Here is an 18,127-nt window from a genome sequence, read left to right on the forward strand (position 1 = left end):
ATAATGAAAATTAACAAATTATTTTTTATCATTTCTCAAAGTTTGTTTTCCATATACGTACAAATAATACTGTAGCTTTCAAGCATTTTTTTATCAGTTTGCCCAGCTAACAATGATGCCTCAATTGTTCTTGGCCTGGTTGATCAGGCCCTGATCCATCGTGACCAGGTCACAGGGGCATTGACCCCTGTAACACCCTCCAGGTATACTCCAGTTACACTAATCTAGTTTCCTCACTTCCAACTCTCCACTATTAGCATTTACAGACACCTCTCTATAATTCACATCAACTACCTATTTAATAATAAATTTTTCACATATAACCTACACTTTCATGTTTTTGGTCTATTTTTTGACTATTACTAGTCACAACTGATAATGGTCAAGGACAGACCTAAAGTTCATGGGAAGCTCTCTCTCCAGTGTAGGTTATTTGTGAATTATTCTGGCCATGATTTACCACTTTTATTCCTCATTATACTACACACTCTTAAAGTTTCACTAACAGTTATAAGTGGATCATATAGCACCTAACACCAACACATTTCACTAACTTTATTATTCTCTATATAATTATTAAATTTTTCCAGTCTGCCTAAATATAACAACTCTTTCTGAAATCTTAGCATCAATTTTTTTTCCTTCCTCATAAAAATACTTACAAATACATATTTTTTTTTTTCAACAAACCGGCCGTATCCCACCAAGGCAGGGTGCCCCAAAAAGAAAAACGAAAGTTTCTCTTTTTAAATTTAGTAATTTATACAGGAGAAGGGGTTACTAGCCCCTTGCTCCTGGGATTTTAGTCGCCTCTTACAACACGCATGGCTTACGGAGGAAGAATTCTGTTCCACTTCCCCATGGAGATAAGAGTAAATAAACAAGAACAAGAACTAGTAAGAAAATAGAAGAAAATCCAGAGGGGTGTGTATGTATATATATATGCTTGTACATGTATGTGTAGTGTGACCTAAGTGTAAGTAGAAGTAGCAAGACATACCTGAAACCTTGCATGTTTATGAGACAGAAAAATGGACACCAGCAATACTACAATCATGTAAAACAATTACAGGCTTTTGTTTTACACTCACTTGGCAGGACGGTAGTACCTCCCTGGGTGGTTGCTGTCTACCAACCTACTACCTACACAAACACATATACATGTATAAATTGTGCTCTCAACAATTGTTTATCATATAGATCTATGGCTGCATGGGGAACTGTTTACCAAGCAGATCTATGATTTAATTCTTGAAGATTTAAGTTAAGCGTAAAGTGACATTTTGTGGGTGACAATCTGGGATTAGATGCGACTCAATTACCTCCAGTAAAAGAAAACATGAGTTCTTGACAATCTACCAAGCAGATTTCTTTATTTCAAAATGTGCCACTATAGTGAGAAGACATGCAATTTTACATTAGGAGGAAATAAATACCATTGTATGATGCTAATCCAATAAAATAAAAAAACGAAGGTAATTAATTCACTGTAAACAAAATTATCATCTGTAGAGGACAGTAATATATGTAGAGGTCATGCACCCCAGGATATACCTAGGCCCTTCAAACACCTGGAGGGTGTTCCAGGGGTCAATGCCCCCACACCCTGGTTCATGACCAGACCTCATGGTGGACCAGGGCCTGATAAACCAAGCTGTTACTGCCAGCCATACGCAAACAGACATATGAACCACAGCCCGGCTGATCAGGTACTGAGTTTAGGTGCCTGTCGAGCTCCCTCTTGAAGACAGCCAGGGGTTTATTGGTAATGACCTTGTATCTAACACAGTAGTAAAGATGATGAAAGTGAGGAACATCAAGCCAAAAGCACAACATAAGAGTGACTTACCTGGTATAAGTCTGAGTAGCTTCTCTTCTCCGTAGGTCAAAGAGTTTCATGAAGCCATCGTGTGACCCTGATATTAGTAAGTGTGGTTCACAGGGATGAAAACTGACCTGTGGAAAGAGACAAGCCACTAAAATTTTGCCACCTTCTTCACTTTTATTAATCACTGAAGTTCATAACCTGTAGGGGTAACATACAACACCTGACCAATAGAAGGTAATCAGGTTTAGTCCAAGGAATGGGAGGGCTGCTTTAATTCCTTGGATCACAAGCCCTTCACCAGCATCAAATCACACCTCGTCAAGGATCAGCTTTCTCAGCAAAGGCACCTAAAGTTTATCATGTAAATTATTTTAGAGTACAATGTTGTACAAAATTTATAATTTAAAATGCTCAACAATGCTGCATAAAATTTATATGCTCACTAAGCCATTCAAAGTCCTTGTTTACAGACTGGTCAACTGAATGAAGGTCTGAAAAATTTTTCCATAATTGTTCAGAGCAATTAGGAGGCTTGAATTTTTTTAACCAATGTATTTCACAACTATAGTCTTCATGGAGTCTAGGTAGTAGGTTGGTAGACAGCAACCGCCCAGGGAGGTACTACTGTCCTGCCAAGTGAGTGTAAAACGAAAGCCTGTAATTGTTTTACATGATGGTAGGATTGCTGGTGTCATTTTTTCTGTCTCATGAACATGCAAGATTTCAGGTATGACTTGCTACTTCTACTTACATTTAGGCCACACTACACATACATGTACAAGCATATATATACACACCCCTCTGGGTTTTCTGCTATTTTCTTTCTAGTTCTTGTTCTTGCTTATTTACTCTTATCTCCATGGGGAAGTGGAACAGAATTCTTCCTCCGTAAGCCATGCGTGTTGTAATAGGCGACTAAAATGCCGGGAGCAAGGGGCTAGTAACCCCTTCTCCTGCATAAATTACTAAATTTGGAAAGAGAAACTTTTGTTTTTCTTTTTGGGCCACCCTGCCTCAGTGGGATACGGCCGGTTTGTTGAAAGAAAGAAGAAAGTCTTCATGGAGCTCTACTATTAACAGTACTTTTTGTGCCTTAGGCAGGACTATCCAAGGATTTTTCATTGGCCTCCTTCACAATGATACAGCCAGACCATTTGTGTCAAAATATAAATATGTTTTCTTGCTGGACCACCAAGAAATGAGTAAGAGACTTATCCTTTCAAGGTAAGGTGATTGTTGGAGTACAGGTCGGCCATCACTAATCTGGCATCACTGGAACCTGTAGTGTGCCAGATTAGCGAGTTTGCTGGATTACAGAGTGGTTAGGTTAGAATCCACTTAATTAGCCTATCAAAAGAGACTCTTTCTGCTATATCTTCCTCATTTTCATCACTGCTTTCTCCTCCACTGACTTGCTGCTGTGGATTTACAACCATCTGCACAATTTCTGAGTCAGTATAATGGTGAAATTTGAGACAGTATAATGATTTGAGTCAGTATAATGATTAAATTTGAAATTATACTAGCTGAAATTAGTGCCGGATTACTGATGCAACCGGATAACTGATTGCCGGATTAGTGATGGCCAACATGTAGTATACCATCATGGATTCATGCTTAACCCTTTGAGGGTTTTCGTCGTACTAGTACGTCTTACGCGTAGGGGTTTTTGACGTACTAGTACTCATAAATTCTAGCGACCTCAAATCTAGTGGGAGAAAGCTGGTAGGCCTTCATATGAAAGAATGGGTCTATGTGGTCAGTGTGCACAGTCTAAAAAAAATCCTGCAGCACACAGTGCATAATGAGAAAAAAAAAACTTTTTCCATTTTTTTTTAATAAATCAGCGACTTTGTAGTGTATTTTCGTATGGTATTTATTGTTGTATTCTAGTTTTCTTGGTCTCATTTTATAGAATGGAAGGCATATTACTGAAATTGAGATGATTTTGACTGGTTTTACAATGAAAGGTGCCTTGAAATTGAGCTCAAAGTAGCAGAAATGCTCGATTTTTACCAAACTTCAAAAGTAAACAAATCGTGCCAAGCGTGCAATACACGTCAACTGGTGAGTCTAATATTCTTTCACAAGTGCACCAATATTATTTATACCATTTTTTACACTAATGCAGTAGTCTGCATAACAGTAAATCTTATATTTTTTGTGAGAATAAAAATTCAAAGTGGAAAGCAAAAGAATATAAGAGGGGCCTTGAGACGTGACTAATGACTAGAGGAAATGTCATTTTAGTGCCAGGAATGTCTTTCTTGTTTATTCTGGACCCTATTCCGAAATTGGCATCTTTTGAAATTTGTGTGAAATTGGCAAAATTGCTAAATTCTGACCACTGTACTGGATAGTTGAACTTATAAATGGGTGGTTTCTTTCACCCATTCGATAGAAAAAATGGAGTTCTAGCGAAATATTTATGTTTTTTGTCGACTAGTACAGTGAAATTGGCCGAAAATGGGGCTCAAAGTGGGCAAAATCGCCGATCCGTAAACATCGCCGAGACCGCTAACTTTGCGAGAGCATAATTCCGTAAGTTTTCTATCAAATTTCAAACTTTTGGTGTCGTTATGATCGGGAAAAGATTCTCTATCTTTTCATAAGAGAAAATAATTTTTTTTTTTTTTTAAATTTGGCCGACCCTGAGAACGAGTTTCGGAGAGGGCCTGTCGACCCTCAAAGGGTTAATATCTTCTCAAATGTTGGCAAAGAGAAGCAATGTGATTATTATTATTATTATAATCAAAAAGAAGCGCTAAGCCACAAGGACTATACAGAGAAGCAATGTGAGCTTTGATGACTTTGAACCCAGAGGTAGCCCTAGGTAATCAAGTCCCTGATGACATCCATTTCCAACATAATTGTCTCATTGGTACTGAACAATTAATCAGGGTTATAATTATTTTGAATAATCTGGGCAAACTCTACAGGGCATTAATCAGCAGCTAAGTTGTTAGCAAATGCATTCTCACTAAAAAATTTAATCGAGTAGATTTTGCTGCTGCTCTGAAAACTGTCAAGTACAGTAAAAAACTAATAGGTGAGAAAGGTAGTGCTTGTACTCTGAGGTAGTGGGTAGGGATGTTGCAACTGGAGGGTCATCTGAACTGCAATCTCAGCACACTTCTGGCAAGATGGCAATTATATGAATGAAGGTGAATATGCTTCCATTTTTGGGTCACTACCTTGGAGGGAGACAGCCAATGAGGCAAAAAATTAGAAAAGTTTCTCGCCAAAAGAAGAATACAGCTGCCACATGCATTTCAGATGTGTGAATGCATGTACAGCATAAATACCAAAATATTAGACTGTCTTAGAAACTACTCTGTATACACACAGCAACTTGAACACAATAGACAGACAAGAAATTATTAATAACCTTTATGATCACCCACTGTCTGACACAGAAACCAATGCACTTAGTTTAAGATTTAAGTTTTCCACAGGTGTCTACAAACCTACCTGTAAAACATTACCAACAACAGACAATGTATTTGGGTGTCCTTGGGCTCACCCATCACTGCCATATTGGCAAATACATGTAGTTGCATGCTGAGCAATTCAAGTACATGATCCTGAGTAACGCAACATTGTTAAGGAATGTGAATGATATTTTGGAAGGTTATCCATGGAAATTTAACATTCAGAATCTACTCTCCAAGATCAGCTGTACAGAGCTGGCCAGCAAGTTTACCACAGAAGTGGAAGAAAAGACGAACAACACCCTTTCCTTGATGTCCCGTTGAGCAAGACAGATGATGCCCTAGTTTTCAAGGTTTGCCACAAGCCAATTAACAAAGAAAATTTCCTGCATTACTATTCCATCACAACGCCAGGACCAGGAAAGGAACTATAATTGCATTCTTCTTAAGAGACTACTGGATCTCAAGCCTGGCCTTCTCAAAGAGGTGTACTCTTATATTCCAAGTGCATTCATTCACTGCCAGGGTGGGAAGTACAGTGCCTGCACTCTGAAGGTGGGAAGCACAGTGCCAGTACTCTGAAGGAGGGATGGTGGTGGGAAGTACAGTGCCAGTACTCTGAAGGTGGGGTAGAGGTGGGAAGTACAGTGCCAGTACTTTTAAGGAGGGGTGGTGGTGGGAAGTATAGTGCCTGCACTCTGAAGGAGAGGTGGGAATATCTGCAGTTTGGGGTATCTGAACTGTAGTATCAGCACTCCTCTGGCAAGACAGTGATAGTGTGAGTGATGGTGAAAGCGTTTCTTCTCTTCCGGGTCACCCTGCCTCAGTGGGAGACGGCTGGTAGGTTAAAAAAAAAAAGAAAAAAAAAAAAGGTAATGATGCAAAGATAAAATTAATCAAATCTTTGCAGTATATACTTAACATATCACAATTTCTTAGAAGTGAAAAAAAATATCAATTTCTAAATTGAAAAGCAAAGTTTACCTTGTGTACAGTTCGACTATGATCATTGAAGACACAGTCCATCTTTGACCTGGAGGCTTTATTTAGGTTCCAGGTGACAACAGCACCATTAGTGGAAGCAGTGGCAAGAACACTCTCTGAAAATTATAAAACACTATAATAATGGTCAGTTTTACCTACTTGTTCAATATGGTTATACTGTATATACAGAGAAAAGCTTGCATAGTTGTAGCTACAGTTAGAGTAAGAGGTAGACGGGACAAGAGGAAAATGGCAACAACAAGTAAGAGAGAGGTGAAAGTGTATAAACTAAGGGGGAGGAGGAAGTTCGGGTGATATATAAGCAACTATCGGCAGAAAGGTGAGCTAGTGCAAGTATGAATAGCGGGGGAATTGAAGAAGGTTGGAATAGTTTTAAAAATGCAGTAGTATTAGAATGTGGGGCAGAAGTTTGTGGTTATAGAAGGGTGGGGGCAGGAGGGTGTGAGGAGGGTGAGAGGTTTTTACAAAGCAGAAGTGTTATAAGAAGAGCAGAGTATATGGAGAGTAAAAGAAAGGTGAAGAGAGTGGTGAGAGAGTGCAAAAGGAGAGCAGATGATGGAGTAGGAGAGGCCCTGTCAAGAAATTTTGATGAAAATAAAAAAAAAATTTTGGAGAGAGTTAAACAAGTTAAACAAGCCTAGAAAATGAACGGATTTGTCAATTAAAAACAGAGTAGGGGAGTTAGTAGATGGGGAGATAGAGGTATTGGGTAGATGGTGGGAATATTTTGAGGAACTTTTAAATGTTGACGAAGAAAGGGAGGAGGTAATTTCATGCATTGGCCAGAGAGGTATACCATCTTTTAGTAGTGAAGAAGAGTAGGATGTGAGTGTGGGGGAGGTGCATGAGGCATTATGTGGAATGAGAGGGGGTAAAGCAGCTGGAACTGACAGGATCATGACAGTAATGTTAAAAGCAGGGGGGGATATAGTGTTAGAGTGGTTGGTATTTTTGTTTAATAAATGTATGAAAGAGGGGAAGGTACCTAGGGATTGGCAGAGAGCATGTATAGTTAATTTATATAAAGGGAAGGGGGGACAAGAGAGATTGTAAAAATTATAGAGGAATAAGTTTACTGAGTATACCAGGAAAAGTGTACGGTAGGGTTATTACTGAAAGAATCAGAGGTAAGACAGACTGTAGGATTGAGGATGAGCAAGGAGGCTTTAGAGTGGGTAGGGGATGTGTAGATCAAGTGTTTACATTGAAGCATATATGTGAACAGTATTTATATAAAGGTATAGAAGTTTTTATTGCATTTATGGATTTAGAATAGGCATATGATAGAGTGGATAGGGGAGTAATGTGGCAGATGTTGCAAGTACATATATGGAATAGGTAGTAAGTTACTAAATGCTGTAAAGAGTTTTTATGAGGATAGTAAGGCTCAGGTTATGGCCTGTAGAAGAGAGGGAGACTACTTCCCAGTAAAAGTAGGTCTTAGATAGGGATGTGTAATGTCACCATGGTTGTTTAACCCTTTGACTGTCGCAAGCCCCTTTCTGAAACTGTCATTCTATGTCGCAAAATTTTTGGAAAAAAAAAAAAAAAAAAAAATTCTTATGAAATGATAGAGAATCTTTTCCCGATGGTAATGACACGAAAAGTATGAAATTTGGTCGAAAACTCCCAGAATTACACTCCCGTGAAGTTAGCGGCCTCGGCGACATATACGCATCGGCAATTTCGCCGACTTTGAGCCCTGTTTTGGGCCAATTCCATTGATCCAGTTGACCAAACTCATAGCTATTTCTTTAGAACTCTATTTTTTCTATCAGTTGAGTACAAGAAACCGCCCATTTACCGATTTGAACTACCCAATAAAGTAGTCATAAATTGGCAATTTGGCCAATTTCATGCAAATTAAAAAAAATGCCAATTTCAAAATAAGGTCCAGAATAAACAAGGTAGACATTCTTGTCACTAAAACAACATATCCTCTGTTCATTAGTCACGTCTCTAGGCCCATCTTATATTACTATTCCTTTCTATTTTGATTTTTTATTCATACAAAAAATATAAAATTTACTGTTATGCAGACTACTGCATTATTGTAAAAATGGTATAAATAATATCAGTGCACTAGTGAAAGAATATAAGACTCCCCAGTTGACGTGTATTGGATGTGTGGTGTGATTTGCTTACTCCTGAACATTGGTAAAAATCGAACATTTCCGCTATTTTGAGCTCAATTTCAAGGTCGTTTTCATCGTGAAACTAATCAAAATCATCTCTAGTTCTGTAATATGTTTTCCATTTTATCACCTGAGATTGTGAAAACGAGAATACAATGATAAATACTATACGAAAATACACCTCAAAGTCGGCGTTTTAATCCAAAAAAACGGTCATTATTTTTTCTCATTATGCACTGCGTGCTGCAGAATTTTTTTTATGTGGTGCACACTGACCGGACAGACCCATTCTCTCACACGTGGACCTACCAGCTTTCTCCTGCTTGATTTGAAGCCGCTAGAATTTATGCGTATTAATACTTCTGAAACACCGGCTCATAAGACGTATATATACAACCAAAACAGTCAATGGGTTAATATATTTATAGATGGGGTTGTAAAATAAGTAAATGCTAAGGTGTTCGGGAGAGGGATGGGATTAAATTATGGGAATCAATTACAGATTGGATATAAATGCACTGGAAAACATACAAAGGAGGATGACAAAGTTGATCCCATGTATCAGAAATCTTCCATGCTAGGATAGACTGAGGGCCCTGAACCTGCACTCTCTAGAAAGGCATAGAATTAAGGGGGAGATGACTGAGGTGAATAAATGGAAAACAGGAATTAATAAAGGGGATGTAAATAGCGTGCTAAAAATATCTAACATAGACAGGACTCGCAGCAATGGCTTTAAATTGGAAAAATTCAGATTCAGGAAGGATATAGGAAAGCACTGGTTTGGTAATAGAGTTGTGGATGAGTGCAACAAACTCCCGGGTACCGTCATAGATGCTACGACGTTGTGTAATTTTAAAAATAGGTTTGATAAATACATGAGTGGGTGTGGGTGGGTGTGAGTTGGACTTGACTAGCTTGTGCTACTAGGTCGGGTGCACCGCTTCTTCCTTAAGTGAAGTGTCTGACCTCACTAGGTCAAGGCATTGGTTTAAGCTGGTGGGGGAATTGGAGCTGCCTCGCACAGGCCAGTAGGCCTGTTGCAGTGTTCCTTCTTTCTTATGTTCTTAAAATGGGAATTGACACAGTGCTCATGGGAGATTCTAAAGAAAAATTGCAAAGGTTAGTGGACGAGTTTGGGAGTGTGTGTCAAGGTAGAAAGCTGAAAGTGAACATAGAAAAGAGTAAGGTGATGAGGGTATCAAATGATTTAGATAAAGAAAATTAGATATCAAATTGGAGAGAAGGAGTATGGAAGAAGTGAATGTTTTCAGATACTCTTTGGGAGTTAACGTGTCAGCGGATGAATTTATGAAGGATGAGGTTAACCATAGAATTGATGAAGGGAAAAAAGGTGAGTGGTGTGTTGAGGTTTATGTGGAGACAAAAAACGTTATCTATGGAGGCAAAGAAGGGAATGTGTGAAAGTATAGTGGTACCAACACTCTTATATGGGTGTGAAGCTTGGGCTGTAAATGCTGCAGCGAGAAGATGGTTGGAGGCAGTGGAGATGTCCTGTCTAAGGGTAATGTGTGGTGTAAATATTATGCAGAAAATTCGGTGTGTATGTAAATTAGAAAGTGTGGAGTTAATAAAAGTATTAGTCAGAGGGCTGAAGAGGAGTTGTTGAGGTGGTTTGGTCATTTAGAGAGAATGGATCAAAGTAGAATGACATGGAGAACGTATAAATCTGTAGGGGAAGGAAGGCACTGTAGGGGTCGTCCTTGAAAAGGTTGGAGGCAGGGGGTAAAGGAGGTTTTGTAAGCGAGGGGTAAGTGTGCATGAGCGTGTTAGATAGGAGTGAATGAAGACGAATGGTATTTGGGACCTGATGAGCTGTTGGAGTGTGAGCAGGGTAATATTTAGTGAAGGGATTCAGGGAAACCGGTTATTTTTATATAGCCGGACTTGAGTCCTGGAAATGGGAAGTACAATGCTTGCACTCTAAAGGAGGGGTTTGGGATATTAGCAATTTGGAGGGATATGTTGTGTATCTTTATACGTATATGCTTCTAAACTGTTGTGTTCTGAGCACCTGCAAAAACAGTGATTATGTATGAGTGAGGTAAAAGTGTTGAATTATGATAAAGTATTTTCTTTTTGGGGATTTTCTTTCTTTTTGGGTCACCCTGCCTTGGTGGGAAATGGCCAACTTGTTGAAAAAAAAAAAAAAAGAATAGGGAAACTAAGAGGTAAATGAATATACAGTACAATAGTTATTAATTATTATTATTATTACTATTATTATGCCTCTGTCCAAACAGCTACTGCAGAAATTTATGGTGAACAAGATGCTCCAGTGTTGCGGTTGCCCCCCCCCCCCAGTTCTGCTTGGCTAAATTTTGGGGAAAAAAAAAAAAGATAAAGAGTACTTTGGTGTCCAAGACGCTGGGTAAATTTTCAAGGCTTATTTTGGGAAAAAAAAATAGTCTTTGATGCCGTAAAATACGGTACATTTTTCAGTTTCAAGAGCCATTTTGTAGGATATTTTTCTACATTGTACAATTTTCTTATTATGAGGTGTAAATCATATGGCTGCGAGGGTCATCTGTACAGTATTTCACCAAGTACTGAATTAGAAAGCATCAATGAATTCTGAAAAGTATTTGTATTAAAGAATACACTGCTATGATAAGATATGTATATGTTAAATCAATCTACTTTACCTTCTATTGGGTTCCAAACTACATCATTGCAGGAAAAGTTTAGGTTTAGGTGTTTCCCAGTGCGCAAATTTGCCTTTTCAACAAAGTCGTCATCTTCAATAGCATAGATTTTGAACACTGCAAAAAAAAAAAAAAAAAAGAATACAGTATTTCACAGGGCTAATAATACCTTTATAACTAATTAAAAGCAAAACAACTTTTATACAGTGGAACCTCAAATATCGAACTTTCTTCGTTCCAGAGGGCTGTTCGAGTGCCTTTACCGGACGAATTCATTCCCATCAGGAATAATGTAAATTAGATTAGTTCATTTCAGACCCTCAAAAATACACTTATAAAAGCACTTACAAAAATACACTTACATAATAGGTTGAGTTGGGAGCAGTTCTATATTTGAGGTTCCACTGTAATTGGTTAGAAATTGGCTTAAAGTGTTTATTCACATTAAATTCCTTGTGAACTTGGGAGACAGCTGCTGGCAAGAGAATCGCTCCCCTCAGAAAATTCTTATTAGTTAATATAATATTCATTAACTCGAGAATTGATTACCGCCTCTCTTCACTTAACAACGGAGTTCCGTTCTTAATACCATGTCAGTAAATGAATTCATCGCTAAGCAAGGAGCATGCTATAATGGTAGTGGGTTTGTGTCAACTATCTTTGATATCATTTTAATGTCACCACTGCACCATTTATAACATTTTAATATATTTTTAAATGTTTATACAGTAGTGTACTGCATGTTGTAATAAACAGAATAGAGGAAATTAGCTCTAATATACATTATTTAGGTATGCATACTGGTCACAGAGCCTGTTGTAAGTCCAAGTAATTAGTAAATGAGTACGTCGTTAAGTGAGGAGAAGCTGTATTAAATTTCCAATATACGTTATCTTGCTTGAACTATCTTAGAAAAGGTTGCATTGTAATATTATTATTATAATCAAAAAGAAGCACTAAGCCACAAGGGCTATACAGCAGGTTGCATTGTAAATTTCAAATAAATTCTATACATTCAATATGGAAACAAGGGTGGCCCCTTCAAAACTGATTAACATTAATATTATTGGCCAATTAACAACTAGTTTCAATCATCCATAAGACAGCATTTTTGATGAGTACAGTATTATAATTCCAAGCTAATTCAAGTGGCCTTAAGTTAAGGTTAATAGTGCCTTACAAATTAAAATACAGTGGAACCTCAAAAATCGAACTGCTCCCAACACAACCAATTATGTAAGTGTATTTTTGTAAGTGCTTTTATAAGTGTATTTTTAAGGGTCTGAAATGGGCTAATCTAATTTACATTATTCCTGATGGGAATAAATTAATTCGGTAAAGGCACTCGAACAGACTTCTGGACCGAAGAAAGTTCGATATTTGAGGTTCCACTGTATGTTAATTTATTTACTAAGCATTACGATTAGTCTGCCTGAAGTGCACTGCATGCTAGTGAATTTATTTTGTACCAATCAATACTTTATTATACATAAACTGCATTACTTGTATATTACAGAAAAGAAATAAATTACTTGTACTTGTTTGTATAACTACATTCTTGATGCCTTGTTCCCTCTGGAAGTTCACTTTCATCAAGAAGTTGTATAAAAATAAGAATAAGTTTATATCAGCATGATACATGTTTGTACAAAGGAATATGACAATTGGGTGTACAATGCCAAAAGCCCCTTTATATGCACAGCAGTTTAATGTTCATTATATTTGGAGTTGTGTTTTAATCAGTCAATGTCCTCCTGCCCCTAATTAGAGCATTGCTCTGACTGGGCGATGGGCATAGTGCTGGTGGCATTATCAACAAGGCACTCATGGTTTGCAGTCACCTATTCTGTTTTCTGTAACACCTCTTTCTGCCCATGGTGCCCATCCTGGAGAGAGACAGTGGAATGCTTCCTCATTCACTGGCTCTGGTTTCATTCTGTCAGGACATTTCATTCTTGTATCCCTGGCCTCTCTTGAGGTGTACCATCTGTTGTATCCCTGGCCTCTCATGAAGTGTACCACTTTTTGTATCTCTTGCCCCTCTTGAAGTGTACCACCTGTCGTATCCCTGACTCCTCTTGAAGTGTACCGTACCACCTGTTGTATCCCTGGCCTCTCTTGAGGTGTACCATCTGTTGTATCCCTGGCCTCTCATGAAGTGTACCACTTTTTGTATCTCTTGCCCCTCTTGAAGTGTACCACCTGTCGTATCCCTGACTCCTCTTGAAGTGTACCGTACCACCTGTTGTATCCCTGGCGTCTCTTGAAGTGTATCACCTGTTGCTTGTAGATGAATGGTATTCTATTCAAGATTGATGGACTGAACACATCGACTCAAGGTTGAGGGACTGATTACCTCATTCTCCTCCTGTTCTTCAAGTTTCTCCTACATATGGACTGATGAAGCCACTGTGTGGCAAAACGTTTCCTCAATAAAGATACCCAAGAGTTGCACATGTGTCTAATTTATCAACATCACCTGTTGTATCCCTGGCCTCTCTTGAAGTGTACCTCCTGTTACTTCTGCTACTACTGGAAGGGAAGGGTCTCTGCCTAGCAGTAATTCACATCATCTTGGGGTGTACTTACTTTTCTCTAATCACTGGCTAAGTGGGAAAATTATAACATGGCTCTAATACTTAAACAGAGAGATTCAACTTAGCAGCAAGAGCTTTAGGTCCAAAATTAGCATGTTTTAGTTTCTTTCGAAAAGACACATCCACACAATTACAAAGGCGTACTTGAATTATCAAAAATTTCTAATCACACAAAAATGTCTAATGTTAATGAATAAAACAAGTACAGTCTCTCCTCACTTAGCGACATAATTATTTCCCAGTAAAAGTAGGCCTTAGACAAGGATGTGTGATGTCACCGTGGTTGTTTAATATATTTATAGATGGGGTTGTAAGAGAAGTAAATGCGAGGGTCTTGACAAGAGGCGTGGAGTTAAAAGATAAAGAATCACACATAAAGTGGGAGTTGTCACAGTTGCTCTTTGCTGATGACACTGTGCTCTTGGGAGATTCTGAAGAGAAGTTGCAGAGATTGGTGGATGAATTTGGTAGGGTGTGCAAAAGAAGAAAATTAAAAGTGAATACAGGAAAGAGTAAGGTTATGAGGATAACAAAAATATTAGGTGATGAAAGATTGGATATCAGATTGGAGGGAGAGAGTATGGAGGAGGTGAATGTATTCAGATATTTGGGAGTGGACGTGTCAGCGGATGGGTCTATGAAGGATGAGGTGAATCATAGAATTGATGAGGGGAAAAGGGTGAGTGGTGCACTTAGGAGTCTGTGCAGACAAAGAACTTTGTCCTTGGAGGCAAAGAGGGGAATGTATGAGAGTATAATTTTACCAACACTCTTATATGGGTGTGAAGCATGGGTGATAAATGTTGCAGCGAGGAGAAGGCTGGAGGCAGTGGAGATGTCATGTCTGAGGACAATGTGTGGTGTGAATATAATGCAGAGAATTCGTAGTTTGGAAGTTAGGAGGAGGTGTGGGATTACCAAAACTGTTGTCCAGAGGGCTGAGGAAGGGTTGTTGAGGTGGTTCGGACATGTAGAGAGAATGGAGCGAAACAGAATGACTTCAAGAGTGTATCAGTCTGTAGTGGAAGGAAGGCGGGGTAGGGGTCGGCCTAGGAAAGGTTGGAGGGAGGGGGTAAAGGAGGTTTTGTGTGCGAGGGGCTTGGACTTCCAGCAGGCGTGCGTGAGCGTGTTTGATAGGAGTGAATGGAGACGAATGGTTTTTAATACTTGACGTGCTGTTGGAGTGTGAGCAAAGTAACATTTATGAAGGGATTCAGGGAAACCGGCAGGCCGGACTTGAGTCCTGGAGATGGGAAGTACAGTGCCTGCACTCTGAAGGAGGGGTGTTAATGTTGCAGTTTAAAAACTGTAGTGTAAAGCACCCTTCTGGCAAGACAGTGATGGAGTGAATGATGGTGAAAGTTTTTCTTTTTCGGGCCACCCTGCCTTGGTGGGAATTGGCCAGTGTGATAAAAAAAAAAATAATAATTGTTTACCATCGCCTTAGACTTATGACGGTCTCTCTGACCAGTATGCATACCTAAATTATGTATATTAGAGCTGATTTCCTCTGTTCTGTTTATTACAATATACAGTACACTACTGTATTAACATTTAAGAATATATCAGAAATATTATAAATGGTGCAAAGGCAACATTAAAACAATATTAAAGATGGTTGACACAAACCCACTATACCATTATAGTATGCACTTCACTTAGTGTCAAATTTGTTTACCAATGTGGTCTTAGGAGCGGAACTCCATTGTTAAGTGAGGAGAGGCTGTACAATATATTACCATGGCGGCCAGCAATGACAACTTGAAGATTGTCAGGACTGAGGGCCAGAGCATTGGCAGGAACGTCCTGAGTCACACTTATAGTGCGCATTCTGAACCTGTCATCAACATACACCTGGAAGTATAGTAAATAAATTTATTTAGGCACAGGTGCACAAGTACAATTATCAAAAATTGTATAAATTACCTAGTATAACCCCTCCCCTCAAAAAAAAAAAAAATGTCAGAGGAAACAATTTTGGCATGTTCAGGTCCTGACCAATCACTTGTATGGTCAATCATTAAGCAACAGGAAGCCTTCCTGGATGTTTTCAATAAATAACAAATTACACATAGGTATGTACAATTATCCTACACTAGGTAATTTACATAATGTAAATTACCTAGGATAACCCAAAAAATTCAAAGTGACTTATTTCCATTGGTGCAGACAATCCATTCCATTTCTTTATCACTGTGCAATAAAAGGGGATTGATGCCTGACCACCTACTGTATCACAATTGCTCTCTAGTGTGTCAAATCGGAAATTTCAATGGAAATTAGTCACAATGGCCTCTCTATGGTTCCATAAGTTATATCTACATAAATTATCATAATTTATGCTTAAAACTACTGTGTTTATTGCATGTTTACTGTACATAATAACCTGTTATTATTATAATTATTATTATTCATACAGAAGAACAGCACCTGAAAAATGGGAGATAATTAGGTTTGATCCGAGGAAGAGAACATTAATTCCAATTACGTTGGCTGAAGATTTTTTTTACTTTCTTATTCAGTGGGAAATGTTAAACTCATGTGTGTCCCGTAGCTTGACTGCTAGGTGTCCCATAGTTCGATTGTTAGGTTGCCCGTAGCTTGAGTGTTAGGTTTCCCATAGCTCGATTGTTAGGTGTCCCATAGCTCAACTGTTAGGTTTCCCATAGTTTGAATGCTAGGTTTCTTGTAGCTCAATTGCTAGGTGTCCCATAGTTCGATTGTTAGGTTTCCTGTAGCTCGTTTGCTAGGTGTCCCATAGCTTGATTGCTAGGTGTCCTGTAGCTCGATTGCTAGGTGTCCCATAGCTCGACTGCTAGGTGTGCCGTAGCTTGACTGCTAGATGTGCTGTAGCTTGATTGCTAGGTGTGCCATAGCTCGATTGCTAGGTGTGCCATAGCTTGACTGCTAGGTGTGCCATAGCTCGATTGCTAGGTTTCCTGTATCTCGATTGCCAGGTGTCCCATAGTTCGATTACCAGGTGTCCCATAGTTCGATTAACAGGTGTCCTGTTGCTCAATTACCAGGTGTCCCGTAACTCAATTACCAGGTGTCCTGCAATTCAATTACCAGGTGTCCCGCAACTCAATTACCAGGTGTCCCGCAACTCGATTAAGAGGTGTCTCGTAGCTCGACTGCTAGGTTTCCCGTAGCTCAACTGCTAAGTTTCCCGTAAATTGACTGTTAGGTTTCCTGTAGTTCGATTGCTAGGTTTCCTGTAGCTATTGCTAGGTTTCCCATAGCTCAATTGCTAGATTTCCCATAGCTTGATTGCTAGGTTTCCCATAGCTCAGTTGCTAGGTTTCCTGTAGCTCGACTGGTAGGTTTCCCGTAGCTCAATTGCTAGGTTTCCTGTAGCTCGATTGCTAGGTTTCCTGTAGCTCGATTGCTAGGTTTCCCATAGCTCAATTGCTAAGTTTCCCATAGCTCGATTGCTATGTTTCCCATAGCTCAATTGCTAAGTTTCCCATAGCTCAATTGCTAAGTTTCCCATAGCTCGACTGGTAGGTTTCCCATAGCTCAATTGCTAGGTTTCATGTAGCTCGACTGCTAGATTTCCCATAGCTCGGTAGCTAAGTACCCCGTAGCTGGGTTACTAGTGCACTCACACACTGAGGTCCGTGGTTCGATTCCTGGTACGGGTGGAAACATTAGGACGTGTTTCCTTAAGACACCTGCTGTCCATGTTCACCTAGCAGTAAAATAGGTACATGGGTGTTAGTGGACTGGTGAGGGTTGCATCCTGGAGGACAAAATTAACCTAATTTGCAGGAAATGTTCTGAAAAACAAGTGGATTTTTATATAGTATATATCATTAATGTCAGAAATAAAGAGTATTATTATTATATTAGGGGTTATACAGCACCTGGGAGAGGCTGTAAGGTTTGATCCAAGGGGTAGGATTAAGTCCAACTCCTTGGATCGAGAACCCTTCACCCTTCTAAGTTAAAGATATATAATGTACGATAGTACGTAACATATCATTGGGAAAATTTACATTACTCTCTATAGAACATCCAGATTCTTCTGAATAAAAGCTACTTTTATAATTACAAGGTTAATTAATATTAAATTTAGTCAGTGGCTGGCAATGACTTCATCTTTACAACAAATCTCTGGTAAAAGTTATGATAATGCAGTATTTGCAGGTGACCACACTCACCAGCACACTTATTTAACACATACACAGCTTCAGTATGTGCTATTGCACTCCCTTAAGTATTAAATACTGAAAAAAAAAATTATTCGGGTTAGGTTCCTCTTTTTCCTCTCTTATGGTTTTACAGGGCCACTGACACCGTGTACCGTAACGAACCCAACTTTCCGGTGTCCGGCAACTAACCTCCATCAAATTGATACTTCATTAGGAGGGACAGTTACTTTAGTTCGTTGTGCCACCTTAGTGGCTAGTTTAAGGTGTCCCATGGTATGGTAGGTTACCCTCTCGCAGTACACAGTGTCCGT

At 39.0% G+C, this 18,127-nt stretch overlaps 1 protein-coding gene across 9 annotated transcripts in view; it reads right to left on the minus strand.

The window, feature by feature from the left end:
• Positions 1–17,974, minus strand: part of Wdr24 (WD repeat domain 24) — an 87,353-nt gene extending 69,379 nt beyond the window's left edge. For all 9 annotated transcript variants that reach the window (XM_070096865.1, XM_070096862.1, XM_053791499.2 and 6 more), the window contains exons 1-5: positions 17,826–17,974; positions 15,402–15,516; positions 11,066–11,182; positions 6,244–6,359; positions 1,850–1,956 (exon numbers count right to left, since the gene is read on the minus strand). In XM_070096865.1, the coding sequence (XP_069952966.1) occupies positions 1,850–1,956; positions 6,244–6,359; positions 11,066–11,182; positions 15,402–15,492 (431 nt within the window). In that variant the 5' untranslated portion in view covers positions 15,493–15,516; positions 17,826–17,974. The remainder of the gene's footprint in view (positions 1–1,849; positions 1,957–6,243; positions 6,360–11,065; positions 11,183–15,401; positions 15,517–17,825) is intronic.
• Positions 17,975–18,127: the final 153 nt, after the last annotated feature.

The sequence above is a fragment of the Cherax quadricarinatus genome, chromosome 55, assembly GCF_038502225.1.
Source record: "Cherax quadricarinatus isolate ZL_2023a chromosome 55, ASM3850222v1, whole genome shotgun sequence".
Taxonomy (NCBI): domain Eukaryota; kingdom Metazoa; phylum Arthropoda; class Malacostraca; order Decapoda; family Parastacidae; genus Cherax; species Cherax quadricarinatus.